Source organism: Lagenorhynchus albirostris, chromosome 2 (assembly GCF_949774975.1).
Source record: "Lagenorhynchus albirostris chromosome 2, mLagAlb1.1, whole genome shotgun sequence".
NCBI lineage: Eukaryota > Metazoa > Chordata > Mammalia > Artiodactyla > Delphinidae > Lagenorhynchus > Lagenorhynchus albirostris.
The window spans coordinates 46,771,474-46,788,923 of record NC_083096.1 but is presented as its reverse complement, the minus strand read 5'-3'; the positions used below and the strand labels follow the sequence as shown (position 1 = coordinate 46,788,923).

The 17,450-nt window shown below is 40.2% G+C and overlaps 1 protein-coding gene across 7 annotated transcripts in view; it reads left to right on the top strand.

Moving 5' to 3' along the window:
• The window catches only part of SMG7 (SMG7 nonsense mediated mRNA decay factor), a 71,284-nt gene extending 54,403 nt beyond the window's left edge, over positions 1–16,881 (top strand). For 3 of the 7 annotated variants that reach the window (XM_060131870.1, XM_060131888.1, XM_060131901.1), the window contains 13 exons: positions 1,004–1,074; positions 2,284–2,344; positions 3,503–3,622; positions 4,504–4,930; positions 6,790–6,934; positions 7,424–7,806; positions 8,674–9,045; positions 9,807–9,956; positions 11,903–11,983; positions 12,585–12,744; positions 13,406–13,576; positions 13,697–13,842; positions 14,465–16,881. In XM_060131870.1, coding sequence (XP_059987853.1) covers positions 1,004–1,074; positions 2,284–2,344; positions 3,503–3,622; positions 4,504–4,930; positions 6,790–6,934; positions 7,424–7,806; positions 8,674–9,045; positions 9,807–9,956; positions 11,903–11,983; positions 12,585–12,744; positions 13,406–13,576; positions 13,697–13,842; positions 14,465–14,578 — 2,401 coding nt within the window. In that variant the 3' untranslated portion in view covers positions 14,579–16,881. The remainder of the gene's footprint in view (positions 1–1,003; positions 1,075–2,283; positions 2,345–3,502; positions 3,623–4,503; positions 4,931–6,789; positions 6,935–7,423; positions 7,807–8,673; positions 9,046–9,806; positions 9,957–11,902; positions 11,984–12,584; positions 12,745–13,405; positions 13,577–13,696; positions 13,843–14,464) is intronic. The other 4 variants (XM_060131895.1, XM_060131879.1, XM_060131909.1 and 1 more) reach the window with 4 other exon arrangements.
• The last annotated feature ends 569 nt before the right edge of the window (positions 16,882–17,450 follow it).

The following is a 17,450-nucleotide window of genomic DNA, read 5'->3' as shown; positions in this document are numbered from 1 at the left end:
CATTAAATCATTTCTCACACTCTTTTTCTGTAGTCTGTTTCTTGAGATCTCATATTTGTTGCATAAAGACATTGTTGTTCTAGTCTAACATTCTTTTTTGGGTTATTAACCTTCTTTTTCAACTGTCTCGTAATTCGTTATGTCCCCAAAGACTTGTAGCAGACATTTATTCTTCAGTGTTTATTTCCTTATATATTTTTTCTATATTATTCATTTATATTTTTTTAAGCAGCATATTCCCATATTTCAAAGTGTAAAACTGTCAGAAATAGTTGTCAGCTTCCAGGTTTTTTCTGTGATGTGGTGATGTACATCCAATTTCTCTATCCTGGGCAACTCACCCTGGGCTTTCTTTTTTTAAAACACACTTTTCGCCAACATTGGTTGTTAAATATTTCAAGAAAACCTTAATGTTACCTTCAGTAGATCGTGATTATTTTTAATATTTTAACGAAATATTAAGAATGTTTTTTAATATTTTGCAAACTTTGGCAAAAATTTTGTATTAGGAAACAGAGGTAAGGATATTACAGCAATGTGTGGATTTTGTTGTATCATAAAAAGGCATAGTCATCACTTTGAACAGAGAATGTGATTTGACTATGATGTAACCACACCCCCATCACAGATTAAAAACTAGTAATGGGTTCCACAACTGATAATGTATGTGAAAACTATAAAAACATAATGTGCTATTTCTCTGGTCAAAGTTTTCTCAGTAAATATCAATGTTTAAAACTGACAAATTAATTTTGCTAATTCTTAAATTAGGAGCCTGGGAAACGATCTGCAGTAGTAGGTCTCTATCATGGAAATTTGGCCCTTTTGGTGTATCTTATCTAGACACATTTGGAAATATGTTTTAGGAAATCATACAGCCTTTAAAATGCTGAAGCAAGGGAAAAATACATAGTCACGGTCCTATAGGTAACACTTTCATGGCTTATTAGTGTTCTGGTTTTTCATGCAAAAATAAAGTCTGAACTATCTGTTTAATTTACAGCATTTGGCCTTGGCTAATTTCTCTTCTGAATAGTTTCCATCCCCATGAAGAGGATCTTTCAAGTACTAATGGTAAGGGCTACCTTAACCTGTGTCGCTGACATTGTTCTCCATCACTAATAGTGGGCTTAACGCCAGAGAAAAACAGGGTTTTGTTCTTAAGTGTTTGACTTTAAATGTAGTAATTCAGAAGTGACTTTGAGCTCTATATTGATTAAGTGGGTGGAAATAGAGGTAATGTTCTTCCAGTTCTCTCAGCAGCTTATTCTCCTGTTTAGCTACATTTGCATAGGAGTCCAGAGAGTGTAGTAGTACCTTCAGATTCTTTCCATCTTCCTTTCCTCCTCACTCTTAGCAGTTTTTTTTAAGGAACTAATGTGAACAAAATTTCAAAGTAATACTTGCTTATCATAGAACATTTGGGACATACAAACATAACACAAGTCACCCTTAATTCTCTCATACAGAGATACTTTCTGTACTATTCACATGATAGTGTATTTTCTTTGAGGTTTTTACTTACGTGTACATACACACAACCTGCATGTGATTGATATCAGATACAACTTTGTACCTGCTTTATAATTTAACACTACATTGTTAGCCTTTTCCTTTGTCATTTAAACATTTTGGAACATGATTTTTACAGGCTGCTTAATATTCCGTCCTGTGGCTCTGATAATTTATTTTATCATTGTCCATTTGCTTAAAAAATTTCCCCATTATAAATAATCCTGCACTGAACAATCCGTAGTTGACTCCTTTCTGATTATTTTTCTTCCATTACATCAGTGCCCCTCAAGCATCATATTTGCAAATGAATCACCTGGGATCTTGTTAAAATGCAGTTTATGACTCAGTAGGTTTAGGATAATGCCCAAGATTCTGTATTTCTTACAAGCTCCCAAGTGTTGTCAGTGTTGGTATTCAATACTTTGAGTTAACAAGGAGATAACCTAAACATTGTGATTAATGGATCCGAGGCTTTGAATCTTTAAGGCTGCTAGGGGGAAAAAAAGTACATTGTACCCGTCCTCCTCAGCAATGAGTAGTAGGTGAGTATTAGGACAATGTCTAGGGCCCAAAGGCAACATGCAGGGGTTTGACAGGTAAGTTATTCTATCAAGATTACTATAAAGAAGAGCAGAGAACTATGAGCATTGTAGTTTCTTTCTGTCTAAAAAAATACTCTTTTTTTTTTTAATTTAAGAAGTAATGTCCTGCTGAATGACAATATTTTAATTAAGATATTTACAAATCTTGTTTTCTGCCCTTCTGTAGCTACACCACTTCCAGAGGAGTTTGAGTTACAAGGATTCTTGGCTTTGAGACCTTCTTTCAGGTAGATGGCTTTTATCACTGTTTACCTAGCGTATTAAAAAGCTTCCTAATCAACTTCCCTATATCGTCCATTCTACTCTGCTTCAGCAATTATATTTTTAAAGTACAGGCTTGATGATGTCCCATTACTAATACAAAAACTTCAATTTACCCATCCTCAGTTGTTATAATATCTTTTTTAGCTTAATGTCCAAATGCTTAGTTTTTCAGTCATATTTCCTGCCACTTTCACCTTCCTCCCCTCCAATACTTACACATATTATACATACACTATGTCCTGTACTTGAATAGCTCTGTATATTTATTCCTCCAAAACTTTGTTCATGCTATGCCTAGAACATTCCCACTTCCTCGTTTGCCCTTCCCTTACCAACCTGTTAGCACTTAACCATACCTGTCCAAGGTCCAGCTCAGGTATCACTTAACTCTGTGAAACCTTTTCAAAGCTTATCGGAAGAAACTAACCCTTCTTTATTATGCTTCTCTTATTCTTTGTTTAGCTTTTATTTCTTCAGATTAAATCATAATTATTTGTTCCTTAAGGTAGGGACTATTTCTCATTTATCTTTGTATCCTTAGTATCTGACCTACTGCCTAGCAATTCTTAGGTGCTGCGTCTTTTTTTTTTTTTTTTAAAGATAGCTTAATGAGAAATCTGAAAAATCCTTATTTTTTAGGTTGACTTACCTTTCTAACGTCAGTTAGTTCTTCGCTCTATGTACTTTATGATATGTATACATTTTTTCTGATTTAGATTGGGCCACCTTAAAGTGGATAGATTACTACTATTTGTTAGAATAGGCATTTCAGAGACCCTTAGCATTGCCATGGTCATTTGAAGTAAGTTACTTATAATGCAAGGTTAGTGTTAATGAAAACTTTATTCTTAGGATAAAAGAATCTTTCCCAATAAAGGATGGTGATTTATTTGAGCTCCTCTGTGAGAAAGTGAAATATAAGTAAAAATATCACATTAATATAGTGAATTTTGCATATTGTCTTTTCTACTTTGCTTCATTGTATTTACAGTCTTTGGGAGCGTAAATAAATTCAAACAAATGCAGTTGCTTACATTAAATAGCTAACCTGTATGGAAAAATCTGAAGCCATTGCAGTTCATTAGGTTTAATTTTCTATAATTTGCTTATATCAATTTTAGGAACTTGGATTTTTCCAAAGGCCACCAGGGTATTACAGGAGACAAAGAGGGTCAGCAAAGACAAATACGACAGCAGCGTTTGATCTCTATAGGCAAATGGATCGCAGATAATCAGCCAAGGTATTCCTCATCGGATACACACACAGCCCCCACATGAGTTTTAGACTTGGTGTAATGCTATTGATTGTAAACTCTTAAGTCAAAATGTTGGTAACACAGCATCAAACTATGACCCTAGTGATCTTACGTATCTCTTTATTTAACCTCTGTTCTCTCATTACACTGCCTATTTTAGAGGAGTTTGCCTTGTCGCCACTGTTTATCATGAGCTTTTTCTCCAATTTATAAACATCTGTATAAATCTAACTAAATTGTATGTTCACAGTTATGGTGATTTGTATTGACAGGGGCATGGTGGTCAGTTTCAGTCAAGACAGACCAGGATGGTGCTAGTTAAATATAAAGCAGGTATGGTAGTTGGTGTAATAGACAGGGCATAGGTTTTAGAGTCAGATAGATTTGAATTCAGTGTCTAGTTCTGCCACTTCCCCAGGTGTGTGTCCTTAGGATCACTGTGGTTGATTATAACCTATCCAAAATCAATAACTGTTCCATATTCATTTTTGTATTCAGGTTCATATTATACTGTAAGCCACTCACATGGTTGCATATTTGAATAAACATAATACCTCTGAGCTTCAGTTTTCACACCTATAAAACAGGAATTATAGCTACTTCAAGGGCCTAGTCTAGTGTCTTGTGCTTAAAACATGCTGACTAAATGTAGCTGTACTTATTAGAGAACATTAAACGTGTGGTGGTGATGTTCAGTGGGATAATGAGAATCTGAGTTTACATAACTGCTTTTTATGTTACCTGAATCCACACCGTTATACCCTGCTGTTTCCCACATTTTAAGGCTGTGGGACCCATACACAGTTCAGTTGTTATTGTCTTTTAGATTTGTGTTTTTATATATGGATTTATTTTTACTTTTTTAGGCTGATTCAGTGTGAAAATGAGGTAGGGAAATTGTTGTTTATCACAGAAATCCCAGAGTTAATACTGGAAGAGCCCAGTGAAGCCAAAGAGAACCTCATTCTGCAAGAAACAACCATCATAGAGTCACTGGCTGTGGATGGGAACCCAGGACTGAAATCAGTGCTGTCTACAGGCCGAAATCTAAGCAACAACTGTGACACAGGAGAGAAACCAGTGGTCACCTTCAAAGAGAACATTAAGCCACGAGAAGTGAACAGAGACCAAGGAAGAAGTTTTCCTCCCAAAGAGGTGAGAAGGGACTATAGCAAAGGAATAACTGTAACTAAGAATGATGGAAAGAAGGACAACAACAAGAGGAAAACAGAAACCAAGAAATGCACCTTAGAAAAGTTACAGGAAACAGGAAAGCAGAATGTGGCAGTGCAGGTAAGCTGTATTTGAACTATAAAGCAGGTAGAGGAAGGCTCACACAAAAGGCAAGATTTTTCATTTTGTTCCTAAAGCCTTGAGAATTGACTATTCTGGAAGCTTCAATGCATTCTTAGAAGGCTGCATACATAGTAAGGTCATGTAAAGAACTATGGTAGATGGGTACTCCACCAACTCTCAGGAATTGTAATGTGAGTGAAAAAAATCTCAACCTGATTTTTGTCAGTTCTCTCCAGTTTAAGTGGCTGGGAATAACCAGTTGCAGAGCTATCAATTTCACAAAGAATTACATTTTCTTTGGAAGGTATAATTGTGATTTATTAATGCTATAGTGGAAAATTTGGGGTCTTTTATAGATCCCATAGAACCAAGTATATTAAGGCTTACACGGTGGTTTTTTGTTTTTTGTTTTTCAGATTCACTATACAAAATAAAATATATTCTTGGGGAAAGATGAGGCTATTTTCCTTGACATTTATACCAGCCCCAGCTAGTAGCATTATATAACCTCAGTGTTATCCTGGCTCATGGGAATTTGTAAAGCAAGAACCCAAGTCTCTTGCTGGGAAAGGATAAACACTGCTCAGTTATTTGTGACTTTTCTTTTAAATATACACGCACGCACACACACACACCCCCCTTTCCAGGGAGATACAGATGATTTCATATAAACAAAAGGGTCTTTACTCTGTGCTGGTTTTATTAACACCACTAATGTTTGTAGCCATTTGATTATTAACACATTTTGGCAAATGTATTTATTTACAGTAGGCATGAGGAATCTTAACAGTTTTGAAGTCTGCTTGCAAATAAACATCACCTGCAGTGCATTTCCCTTACAGTTTTTTGCAGGGAAAGGGAGAAATAAGAACATAGTAGTTCTGTTTTAAGGTTAATAATGGAGAAGAAACAGAGAAAAACATGGTAGAAATTGAGGAAAGGCACAGAGAAAGTGAGAGGTGTTGGGGAAAGGCAAGGAAGAAAACAAAAGAATTATAAGGCTGCAGGACCAGTGTTTTAGGGATAAAGAGTTCAGCATTTCCTGCCTGCTCTGGCTCTATCCTCTGAAACTGCCTCCCCAAAAGGTCCAGACAGAAAATAAAATCTCTTTTCTGGTCTCATCCTTTTTAAATCTGACTATTGATGATTAAAGAAAACCTGACAGTAGTCAATATATCACCGCCCTCTGTACCTCATCCTGAGTTTTCTATAAATGCTACCTATTTTTACTCACTTTACTCACCTTTACATTACTTGAGCAGTGCATATGGCATCTACTTCTCTCCAGCTCCATCTGTAGGATCTCAGGCCTGTTTCTTACTGCTGAAAGTATCCTTATTTATTCTGGGGGTGGTAGGGTTGCAGGGTGGAGGGTGGATGCCTGACTGATACCCTTAAAGCTGCCCAGATGAAGTTAAACTGAGGGCCAAAAGTGTCTCATCTGTGGATTAGTGGTCATTATTCATTCATAATTCATGTACATTAAGAGAATACAGGGCCATGGGGCCCATAACAGTGGCTTAAGGTTATAGGCAGCTTTTTAAACCTGTTGGCATCAGGTGTCTCGTTTGTAAAACAAATGAATTCTCAGGTCTTTTCTGTATTTCATACTTTTATGATATTGTGAAAGCAAAATAATTAGACAAGTAAAACTAAGCCCTTATAACTTTTTTTGGCAATTAAATAATTTGACTTTCCCATTTTTAATTTAGGTGAAGTGAAATATCTGCAGCATATACTTTTTTTGGCGGGGGGGACATAGTAGGATTTTAAATACTTTCTGAGAGTAGGTGCTTCTTTCTGACATGTTTGAGTTTCAGATTATTATAGATAGTTTTGCTTCTGGTTGGTCATAGGTAAAATCCCAGACAGAATTAAGAAGGACTCCAGTGTCTGAAGCCAGGAAAACACCTGTAACTCAAGCTCCAAGTCAAGCAAGTAACTCCCAGTTCATCCCCATTCATCACCCTGGAGCCTTTCCTCCTCTTCCCAGCCGGCCAGGTAAAAATATATGTTTTGTAGTTTCTTCTGCTGAATTCCATCTGTGTAGGAGTTTCTATTAACCCACTGAGAAATTTTAGACTCTGAGTGACATTACTAAACCATAATGTTAAAAGGTATAAGGAAGTTAGTTCTCTTTTCCCTAATGTTTATGAAATTGTTTTTTGAGCCAGTTCTCTGTAGTTTATGTACAAGTGTATGCTTGTTATTATGAAGGAATTCCTGTCACTAACCATGGCATCTAAGAAACTGCCTTTAGGATTCTCCAGTTACCTCCGTGGATAGAAGTAGCAGCCAATAGTCTATATTTAATTCTTGAAATCAGGTTAAAGATTGACACTTGATCAGTCTTACTTGACGGTTGATCCCTGTCTTTTATAATTTATTAGAAGACCTCTTCTCCACCCCAGCCCAAAATGACTATACTATTTTTTGTCTTTCTTTTGCTAAGTTTCCTTAGAACTAAAGCTATGTTCTTCTGTTTTGAAGGGTTCCCGCCCCCAACCTATGTTATCCCCCCTCCTGTGGCATTTTCTATGGGCTCAGGTTACACCTTCCCAGCTGGTGTTTCTGTCCCGGGAACCTTTCTTCAGCCTACAGCTCACTCTCCAGCAGGAAACCAGGTGCAAGCTGGGAAACAGTCCCACATTCCTTACAGCCAGCAACGGCCCTCTGGACCAGGGCCGATGAACCAGGGACCTCAACAACCACAGCCACCTTCCCAGCAACCCCTTACATCTTTACCAGCTCAGCCAACAGCACAGTCTACAAGCCAGTTGCAGGTTCAGGCTCTAGCTCAGCAGCAACAATCCCCTACAAAAGCTGTGCCGGCTTTGGGGAAAAGCCCTCCTCACCACTCTGGATTCCAGCAGGTAATTCGCAGTTGTGTGTACTGTCCAGCTGAAGTAAGGAGAGGGGAAGGTTGAAGTTATTCTGTGTTTGGTTAATTAAAAATACTAGTTAGGGGCTTCCCTGGTGGCGCAGGGGTTGAGAGTCCTCCTGCCGATGCAAGGGACACGGGTTCGTGCCCCGGTCCGGGAAGATCCCACATGCCGTGGAGCGGCTGGGCCCGTGAGCCATGGCCGCTGAGCCTGCGTGTCCGGAGCCTGTGCTCTGCAGCGGGAGAGGCCACAACAGTGAGAGGCCCGCGTACCGCAAAAAAAAAAAAAAAAAAAAAGTTAGGCCTTCAGCTACTTCTTGCTTAGACTTGTAATGATTATGGGAACACGTAAGTCTTCTCTTTGCTGTTTAGGAAAGTTCAGGTGTTCTCCCTTTTACTTTTGTAAAGGACAATAGATCTTAACTACCATTCTTTGCTGCTACTACTTATGAGCTTTATAGAAAAGGATTTTCTGTAAATAATTTCCTCTATTTGAACCTAAACTACAGAAGGGAAATAGTATCGTAATCTTGATGAGGTGTTAACGATACCAGTCTTAAATAATTTGTCATCCCACAGCACTTGAAGCAGAAGGAGAAATGTGTGCGTGCCCACCCACACTCACACCCTCATTTATTAAACCTCTTAAATAATGGAACTGAAAGAGAACATGAGTTCAGTGCCCTTAATCTGTTCCCAGAAAGCTCTGTGTATTGAAAAACTTAGAGTAAACAAAACTGCATTGTCTAGAGTTTTGTTGGTGGTAAAATCTCTCAGATTCATTCTGTGATTCCTGAGTACTGAGTGTAAGTAACATTGCATTTTATCCTCATCTTGGTGACAGGCGTCTCTTTTTTAGTATCAACAGGCAGATGCCTCCAAACAGCTGTGGAATCCCCCTCAGGTTCAAGGCCCATTAGGGAAAATCATGCCTGTGAAACAGCCCTACTACCTTCAAACCCAAGACCCCATAAAACTGTTTGAGCCGTCATTGCAACCTCCTGTAATGCAGCAGCAGCCTCTAGAGAAAAAAATGAAGCCTTTTCCCATGGAGCCATATAACCACAATTCCTCAGAAGTCAAGATCCCAGAATTCTACTGGGATTCTTCCTACAGCATGGCTGATAGCAGAGCTGTAATGGCACAGCAAGCCAACATGGACCGCAGGGGCAAACGGTCACCGGGAGTCTTCCGTCCAGAGCAGGATCCTGTGCCCAGGATGCCATTTGAGGTGTGTGTCCTTTCCTATCACCAGGCACTTCAGAGTTAGGTCTGGGGATGCATGTCCTTTAAATTTCTCAGGCAGATGTTTATAAAGGTCACTCTGCTTCATTAGTGCTGCAGAATGCTGCTGAGTAAATGGGTGCAGCTTTTGGTCTCTTTACAATTGCATAGTATGCTTGATTTGGGGGAGCTGAAGAATTCTGTTCCTGATTTTGACCTGTGATGGTCTGGCAGCGAAATCATGTGCAGAAATCTCTAACACAGCATGTTAGAGAATTCTGAGACAAAGCTCCTCTCAGTTGGGCTGAATCATCTAAGTTTAAAAATAGGTTTATTGCATATTTAAACAAATTGTTTTCTGAGAGGAACAAAGCCAGTTATCTTTGATAGTGGAGTTCCCTGTACTTGCGCTTTTTAGGGTATGTTTTTGTAACTTTTAAAAAAGCTGTTTCTCTGTTTGTTAGCACAAGATAGGCTAATCACTTTGCTCCATTGCATTGTTTTACTCGCTTCCCACATTAACCTTTTATGTTCCGCTCTGTCACTACTTTTGCTTCTTTCTGTTGTTTCGATCTTTCTCTACCATTGTCCTCGTGTCACTTTGCTTTGGTGTTTCAGAGCCTTTTCCTCTTTGCATAATACTGTCTCACTATTCATTACTTCTTCCTCCTTGACTTTAGTTGCCTTCATCCCCCCTAATCATGCCACTACTCCTTTGTGCTTTTGTCATCCCTTATTGCATCTCACTGTGATCCTTTCTGTCACTAGGACCCCAAGGGCTCCCCTCTACTTCCTCCGGACCTGTTAAAGAGTCTGGCTGCCTTGGAGGAAGAGGAAGAGCTGATTTTTTCTAACCCTCCTGATCTTTACCCAGCTCTGCTGGGGCCTCTCGCCTCTCTTCCTGGACGAAGCCTCTTTGTATGTATTTTACATAATTCTTCTTGCTCTAACCTCAACTTCTTTTCCGATATTTTGTAGTACTTGGAATAGGTGGTTTCTTCTTTCTAGGGCTTTCCTTTTTTATAGAATTTTAAAACTTATTTCCTGATTGCCCAAACTAACCTTCAAATGGTAGTAGAACATAGCAAAACATGTCTGATTCCATAGTTTCCCCAAATCTTATAGCTTTGTTACATGTTATCCAGAAAGCATCCTGCAGGGCTGGTCACACACAGAATGTGATGCTGGCCAGTTAACTTAATTTTCAGGTATCATTTCCACCTGGACCCAGGAATTTTAGGTGTCATTTAATCTTGTTTAGGAGCAGTGAGATTTTTCCTCATGTATTCAAAATATGAAATGAAATAATGTTCTAGATGTTATACTGAATAAAAAAATTCTAGATTGATTTTACCGAACAGTATGTGGTTCTTTTCTGTTCGGTTAACTAAGAGCCCTGATCTAAATTCAGAGCCAGATTCATAAACAGAATGAGTGAAAATGAAAAGGCCTCTATTTATAAACATAGTTGGAGTACCATAAATGAGTGAACACAGAGATAAATAACTAGAATGACATAAAATAAAGTCTAAGAATTGATTAGTGGTATCTTTTAAAAATAACCTTCTGTAACCCAGTGTGCATTTCAAAGAATGCCATTGTTTAGATATTTTACTAAGGTGGGGGGACTGTAAGAAAGATGTATGCTATGAGGTCTTTCCCCCACTCCCTTCATGCCATCTTAATAAAACATAAAACAATTCTTGAGTTCCACTTTCTCGCTGTTTCTTTCCCATAAACACGGGGTAAGAAGACATTCGTAAGATTAAAGTGCATTGATTTTAGTATTAGGAGAACTGAAAGCTGCTTAATGGCTCTCGTGACGCACTGCCATCCCTGGCACTTGAAGTTCCCTTAAGAATTTTCCTGAGTGAGTGGCCACAGAGACCTCTCACTTCCCCCACTAAAGTTAGCAGAAATATAAGATCCCCTAGACACTTGAACAGTCGTAGTGCAATGGCAGTGCCTAGAGGTTGTTGAATGTCCAGATACTAAACTGTTGCCTCTGTGTGTTTGCCTTTCTTGCTGCTTTTTTTTGCTGGGGTGGCTTGAGGGACAGGCAGGGGAGCACGTCTCTGTACACTAGTTTCCTAATCTCTTAGTTCCTGTTGTGCTTGCCCCTTCCATCGGAAATGAAGCTGATGGTGGAACAAGCGGAGGGGGGCCTTTTAGTGGATTTTTTTTCATGTTTAAAAAAACCTTACGGTAGCCCTTCTTATATTTAGCATCGTTAATGATGTGTGTGAAAGTACCTTGCATGCAGCAGGTGTTTAATAAATGCTTTGTTGACCAACAATTCAGTGACAGTGAGCATCAGAGATTCAGCTTTTTTTCCCCTAATAACTTTCTCAGGGCCAATAAATGTAAGCTTGACTTCAGCAACTGTTTTGATATATACCACAAATAGAGTTGTTAGGAACCATGCTAACAAAACCAGTTGTCAAATGGATTTAAAGGCTTTTTAAAAGTCATTAATGTCAGTGTTTTAAAAATTTAGGGAGAAAACAGTGCCAGATCAGTTCCCCTTCTTGTTTTGAGAGTATTTTAAATGCAACTGTTGACAAAGGGATTCCTGAGGTTCTTGCCTAGTGAACACTCCAAACTGCCAGTTTCCAGGGTCCCTGCCAGGATCTCTGTGACAGATTAGAGGTGCTGATCAGGAGGGCTCTGTCTCACCTGTGACAACTGGCACTTATCTGGTGTCATGGTATTCACGGATTTGAATTTATATCTTCTAAGCTTTAAATTGTACAAGATAGGTGAGTACAAGTATGCTTAAATTGTGGTCTTTTGGTTGGATGGTATCTTAATATTAAGAAAATGGAAGGCATAATTTAACTACCTTTTTTTCCGGGACTGTGAAGAAATCCTTATTGGAGAAGCCCTCGGAGCTCATGTCACATTCATCCTCTTTCCTGTCGCTCACCGGATTCTCTCTCAATCAGGTGCGTAAACAGTGAAGCATCCTGCTTTGTGCTTTTATTGTGGGCTAGTATTTTCTTTCCCGTTCTATTTCAATACGTCTGTTTTTCTCTTTCCTTTCTCTTCCATATATTGGTGTTTTCCAGGTATTTGATTTTTTTTTTTTAACATCTTTATTGGGGTATAATTGCTTTACAATGGTGTGTTAGCTTCTGCTTTATAACAAAGCGAATCAGTCATACATAAACATATGTTCCCATATGTCTTCCCTAGGTATTTGATTTTATTCCCCACTCCCCTTTGATTAGGGTACACTAGAGACTTGTATAAGTTTGAATTGTTTAACTTCTCATTAATGTTAAAGTCTCTGGGGCTCTGTTGTTCAGCAAGTAAATTATTCATACTTTCTAACCCAGGTGGTTTACATAGAGCAAAATAAAGGGTGAGGGAAAATAAAAGGCAAATGAATTAAACGGGAGAACTGAAAGAAACAGAAGTAAAAGCCTCAAAAGTTTGTCTTGCAAAGAAAGGCTTAAGATAAGCATCCATGAGCACGAACACTGCATTTTCTTAAATCTCTTTCTCTGGCGTGAGTTTGTTAACTTGGTGGTCATTGTCTTTCAGGAAAGATACCCAAATAACAGTGTGTTCAATGAGGTATATGGGAAAAACCTGACAACCAGCTCTAAAGCAGAACTTAATCCCTCAATGGCCCCCCAGGAAACATCATTGTACTCCCTTTTTGAAGGGACTCCATGGTCTCCATCACTTCCTGCCAGTTCAGGTATTGACTAGTCTTTAAATTATAGACCTTGCATTTCCCGTACACTCAAGTTGATTAAGAGATAGTATGATTGTGTCTTGGTGGTTTTTGTTTGTATCTTGTTGTTGTTATTTGTTTGTTTTTAAAGTAACTTCTGAAGGAAAATAGGAAAAAAAGCCTGATGCACTGGTTCATATGATAAATGACACTAAAAAGCTGTTTTACATTCTCAGTAATGAACAGAGTTGTAAGGGAGAAAAATACGAGTTTTATCTTAAGGTTTGCAGCTGTTTTTTAGTTTTATTTGTAGATATTCGTTCTTTGCAGGAAAAGTTGCACTTTTAAAAATACAGAGTTAATAGTAATTTTTAAGGTTAGGCAATTCTGTTCTGATAGAGAAGAGCAGTTATACTTATCTGAAAGAGGCACACCAAAAGAATGCATTTATTTGACAAAACTGTGTACTGTTTTAGTTGTAAGGCAAGGAGTGTGCCTTACGCATGCACAGCAGGACAGACGAGTGCATTTGGCAGGATCCCTTTTGGGGCCTTTATTTGCCTCTCCTGAAACCCTGTGATTATTGTTAACAGAATTTAAGCGATCAGACCTACAGGAAACTTTCATTCTTGGCATGTTTGTGAAACATCTTGGTTCAGTGTCCTGCGCTGCTATTATTTCATAGATCATTCAACACCAGCCAGCCAGTCTCCTCATTCCTCCAACCCAAGCAGCCTGCCAAGCTCGCCTCCGACACACAACCACAATTCTGTCCCATTCTCCAATTTTGGACCCATTGGGACTCCGGATAACAGGGATAGGAGAACGGCAGATCGGTGGAAAACTGATAAGCCAGGTGAGATCCAGACTTCATTGCTTAGCAAAAGTGAAAGAACTTACTCTACCCTTCCCCAGCTTTTGGCATTTGGCAATGATAGAACAACGTCTTGAATTCTTCTTATCTCTTCATTCCTAGCCATGGGTGGGTTTGGCATTGATTATCTCTCAGCAACATCATCCTCTGAGAGCAGTTGGCATCAGGCCAGCACTTCAAGTGGCTCCTGGACAGGCCATGGCCCATCCATGGAGGATTCTTCTGCTGTCCTCATGGAAAGCCTAAAGGTGAGTGGATCAGGAACAAGAACCGCAAGAGATGTCGCTGCTTTCATTCACATAAATGGCTAATCTTATTCCTAAGGCCCTTAGGATTGATTCATAGCACATATCTAGCAAAGTCCTAGAAGCATGGTCTGCCTTACAAGATTCTTGAATAGGACTTTTTTTTTTTTAATTTGTGAATTCACTAGTGATAAAGCAGTATCCTCAGGGGGACAGACATGAAGGTTTTAGTTGGATTCTAAGATTAAGAAAATTCAGACTCACCTTGGAATATTTCATTTAAGCCTTTTCTAAACAAGTCAAAGAAGGGCATCTAATTTCAGAAATGTTTTGTTTGCCTGAAACCTTTCTGGTAAATGCTCTGGTCTCGCATGGAGCTGAGTTTTAGCAAAAAGACTTTATGTAAAACATACTTTCACCTTTTCTGGTTTAAAATGATCTTAATGGGAACTAACCTGTCTTGAAGACCTGGTCTTACAACAAGTTTTTCTAATAGCTGGGGTTTTTTAGGGTTTGGGAATCTTGGGGCATACATGCCTTTATGTTTGGCTGGGATTGAAAAACAAATCCCTTAAAGACAACCAGGCATTTGACCTCTGCTGACAAGCTCTGGGCTGTTTTTCAGTCTATCTGGTCCAGTTCCATGATGCATCCTGGACCTTCCGCTTTGGAGCAGCTGTTAATGCAGCAGAAGCAGAAACAGCAGCGGGGACAAGGCACCATGAACCCTCCACACTGAGGCCAGAGTGGCAACCCTGGGAATGAAGGCTCCATAAACCATGGCATGTTGGGTTTGCAGGACTGGCCCACACAGTCCCCTGCAGGTGGCAGCCCTCTTTTCTGTTTCTCGCTGTTGAGAGGGTGTAAGTGTTCCACCAGCCCGCTGAGTGTGCACGAAATGTCTGCAGTGCAGCAAAAAGAAAAAACCATCAGGAACTCTCCGTCCCCCCGGGGCCTTCCGGAGGGAGAGAGGAACTGCTGTTTGTCTCACTCAGTTACCTGATATCACCGCCTTTCACCTTCTCCATCGTGCATGTCCCCAGCCACATGGGAAGTGAAAGCTGAGAAGGGAAGGCAGATGGGAGAAGCCAATGGGAACGTCTCAGTCCTTTTTTTCCTCTTTGGGGAGTAAAATAGGAATCCATTAATGATTGCTTTGTTGACTGAGAATGTAGTTGAAATTATTCCTGAACATCTTTTATTATTGTTATTACTCTCAGTAGTAAGATATCACATTGAATTCTTCCGTACACGGATGTGCTTCTTCTAGTCAGTGTGTAGCAAAGAAGGCCCTGTGCACTGCTCCTGTGAGAGGTTGGTGGTGACAGGATGGGGAAACTGACCTCTTCAGCCAGTGGAAATGTTCCATAAGGGAGAGGACAAGGCCTCAACTTTCACTCAGAAGGTTCTGGTGGGCCCTCCTCTGGCCTGGAGACTCCAGCAGGAAATGCCCTTCACTCTGTAGGTGCTTGAGCCCCAATCGAGGATGCAGCGTGGGTGGTGGTGCTGGGCTGGACTTGCAGACAAACTGCTGTAGGATTTTAAATTAACGTTTTTGATTCCTGTACATTTTACGGTAGCAAAGCAGGCAGTCCCACAGAAGGCAGGCTAGTCCATTCATGGCCTGACGCATTTTAATAGGTAGAAGCTTTCAGTGTGGTTATTTTTTGTTTGGTTGGTTTTTGTGCCCCCATCCGACTTACCACCCACCTCCTCCTGTCCCTACCTCCACCCCTTTTCTACCCTGTGCTGTGTGCTGGTAATCGTTATTATTCCTAACATGCACAACATCTCGCCAATAAGCAACAGCATGGGGTCCAGCAGCTGGGGCCCGAAAGACAGTCTGAAGAAGAAGGAAGCAGCAGCAGCGGTGTCTGCATAGCCCACCGAGGGGCCAGGCCCCTGCCCGGCTGCAGTCTCCCAGCCTCCACTTTCAGAGTGAAATTCAAGGCAACGCGGACACGTGTGCGTCACGCAGAGAAGAAAACACAAGGAAGTCCATTCTGGAAAAGGCGAAAGGAAGGAAAATAAACTTTTATTTGATATTTATTAGAAGGAAAGAGGACTGAAAATTTTCTTGTGTAGAAACAGAAGGACAGCATTACTGATAGTCATTTCCTGGAAAAGTAATATTTTAAGGGGAAATTATGGAAACAATCTAAATGTCCAATTGCTGTGCTAGTGGTAGGGTTTATTTTCTGGGAGAGCTCTCCTTTGTGTGTGTGTGTGTGAGTGTGCATGTGTGCGTGCACAAGCCCGTCTGCTCCCCCAGAGGGGAGGGGTGATGCGTGTGAGTGTGTGGAGCTAGCGTGGGACTTAAGAGCTGGAAAACAGCTGCAGAGCAAAGCACATCCAAGAGCCCCGGTCGTCACTGGAGTCTGGGCAACCCCAGCAATGAAAAGGGGTGAGATTCATGCTCATTGCTCTTCCGAGACAGTGGTTGGAGTCCTGTATGCTTACATTATTGCTCTTTTAGTTTGACATGGTGTTTGGGGTTTTTTCTGTTTTATTTTTTTGAAAGGTCCCGAAGGGTGAAGTCCCCCACCCAATGGCAATATGAAACCTTTTGTGCTTCTCTCCAGCCCCTTCTCCGTGTCCACCTTTCTCCCTTTCCCTCCGTCCCAAGCCTCCTTCCCTGCTGCCCTTACCCACTCTGTGTGTTTGAGCTCTGCATTCAGGCAGCTGCAACATTCCAGTGTTTGAACTGTCACGGATTCTTGCGCCCTTGACAAGCTCACCAGGTTCACCGTCTCGGTTCCACGTAGTGCCCACGTCCCATCTACAGCCCCATTTCTGCATGAGAATTTGGTGTTTGGAATGTTTTCTGACTCTTGGGGCGGGGTTCCTCGCCTTATCATCCTCAGTGTGGAGTAATGAGGAGGGAGAGGAGAATCTTCATCAGAAACTGGTTTTGTGTAGTAAACTTTCTTTTGTGTTTATTTTTTTGTTTTTGTTTGTGTTTTTTGTTTTGGTCTGTCTGTGCAAGACCTGCAGCTGCTGAATTCAGCTTTGCCTTTAATTAAACCATGTTCTCTCCAACCAGATCTGTGTATAGACTGTTTCTTTTTTATCCTAAAAGAAAATCCAACTTAAAAAACAAAAACTTAAACTACTTACAAGTCATCTAGGGGAGAGCAAAGAAGGTCAAAAATCAAATATGCTTCAGGGTTATTTTTGCTTTTAGTAAGGTTCCTAACCAATATGCAGGATTATGGAAAGGGATGGGTAGAAAGAAACTGTCAATTCTTTTAACAGCTCAGCATTTTTATCCTTATTGTCACCCTTAATAAAGCAACTCAGAGATAGTTTATCCTTTTGGCCCAGTAAACTCACTAAGTGTGATGAGCAGCAACAGTAACTGGTGTTCTTTGCTTTGGTGTTGTATTTCTTCAAGTTGCGTCTCGTATTTCCAGTGGTAGCCTGCTGGGCCTCTGCATGTGCCAGAAGCCAGCACCGCAGCTCACCAGTGTGTGTGTGCACGCCCAGCAGCTGCCCTTTCGCCTTGATGTGGATTCAGTCTACACTTCAGTTCCTAACTGTGCTTTTCACACACACCTACACACTTGAAAAATTGTTAACAAAGCCACATGTATTCTACAAAAGGAAGTGGG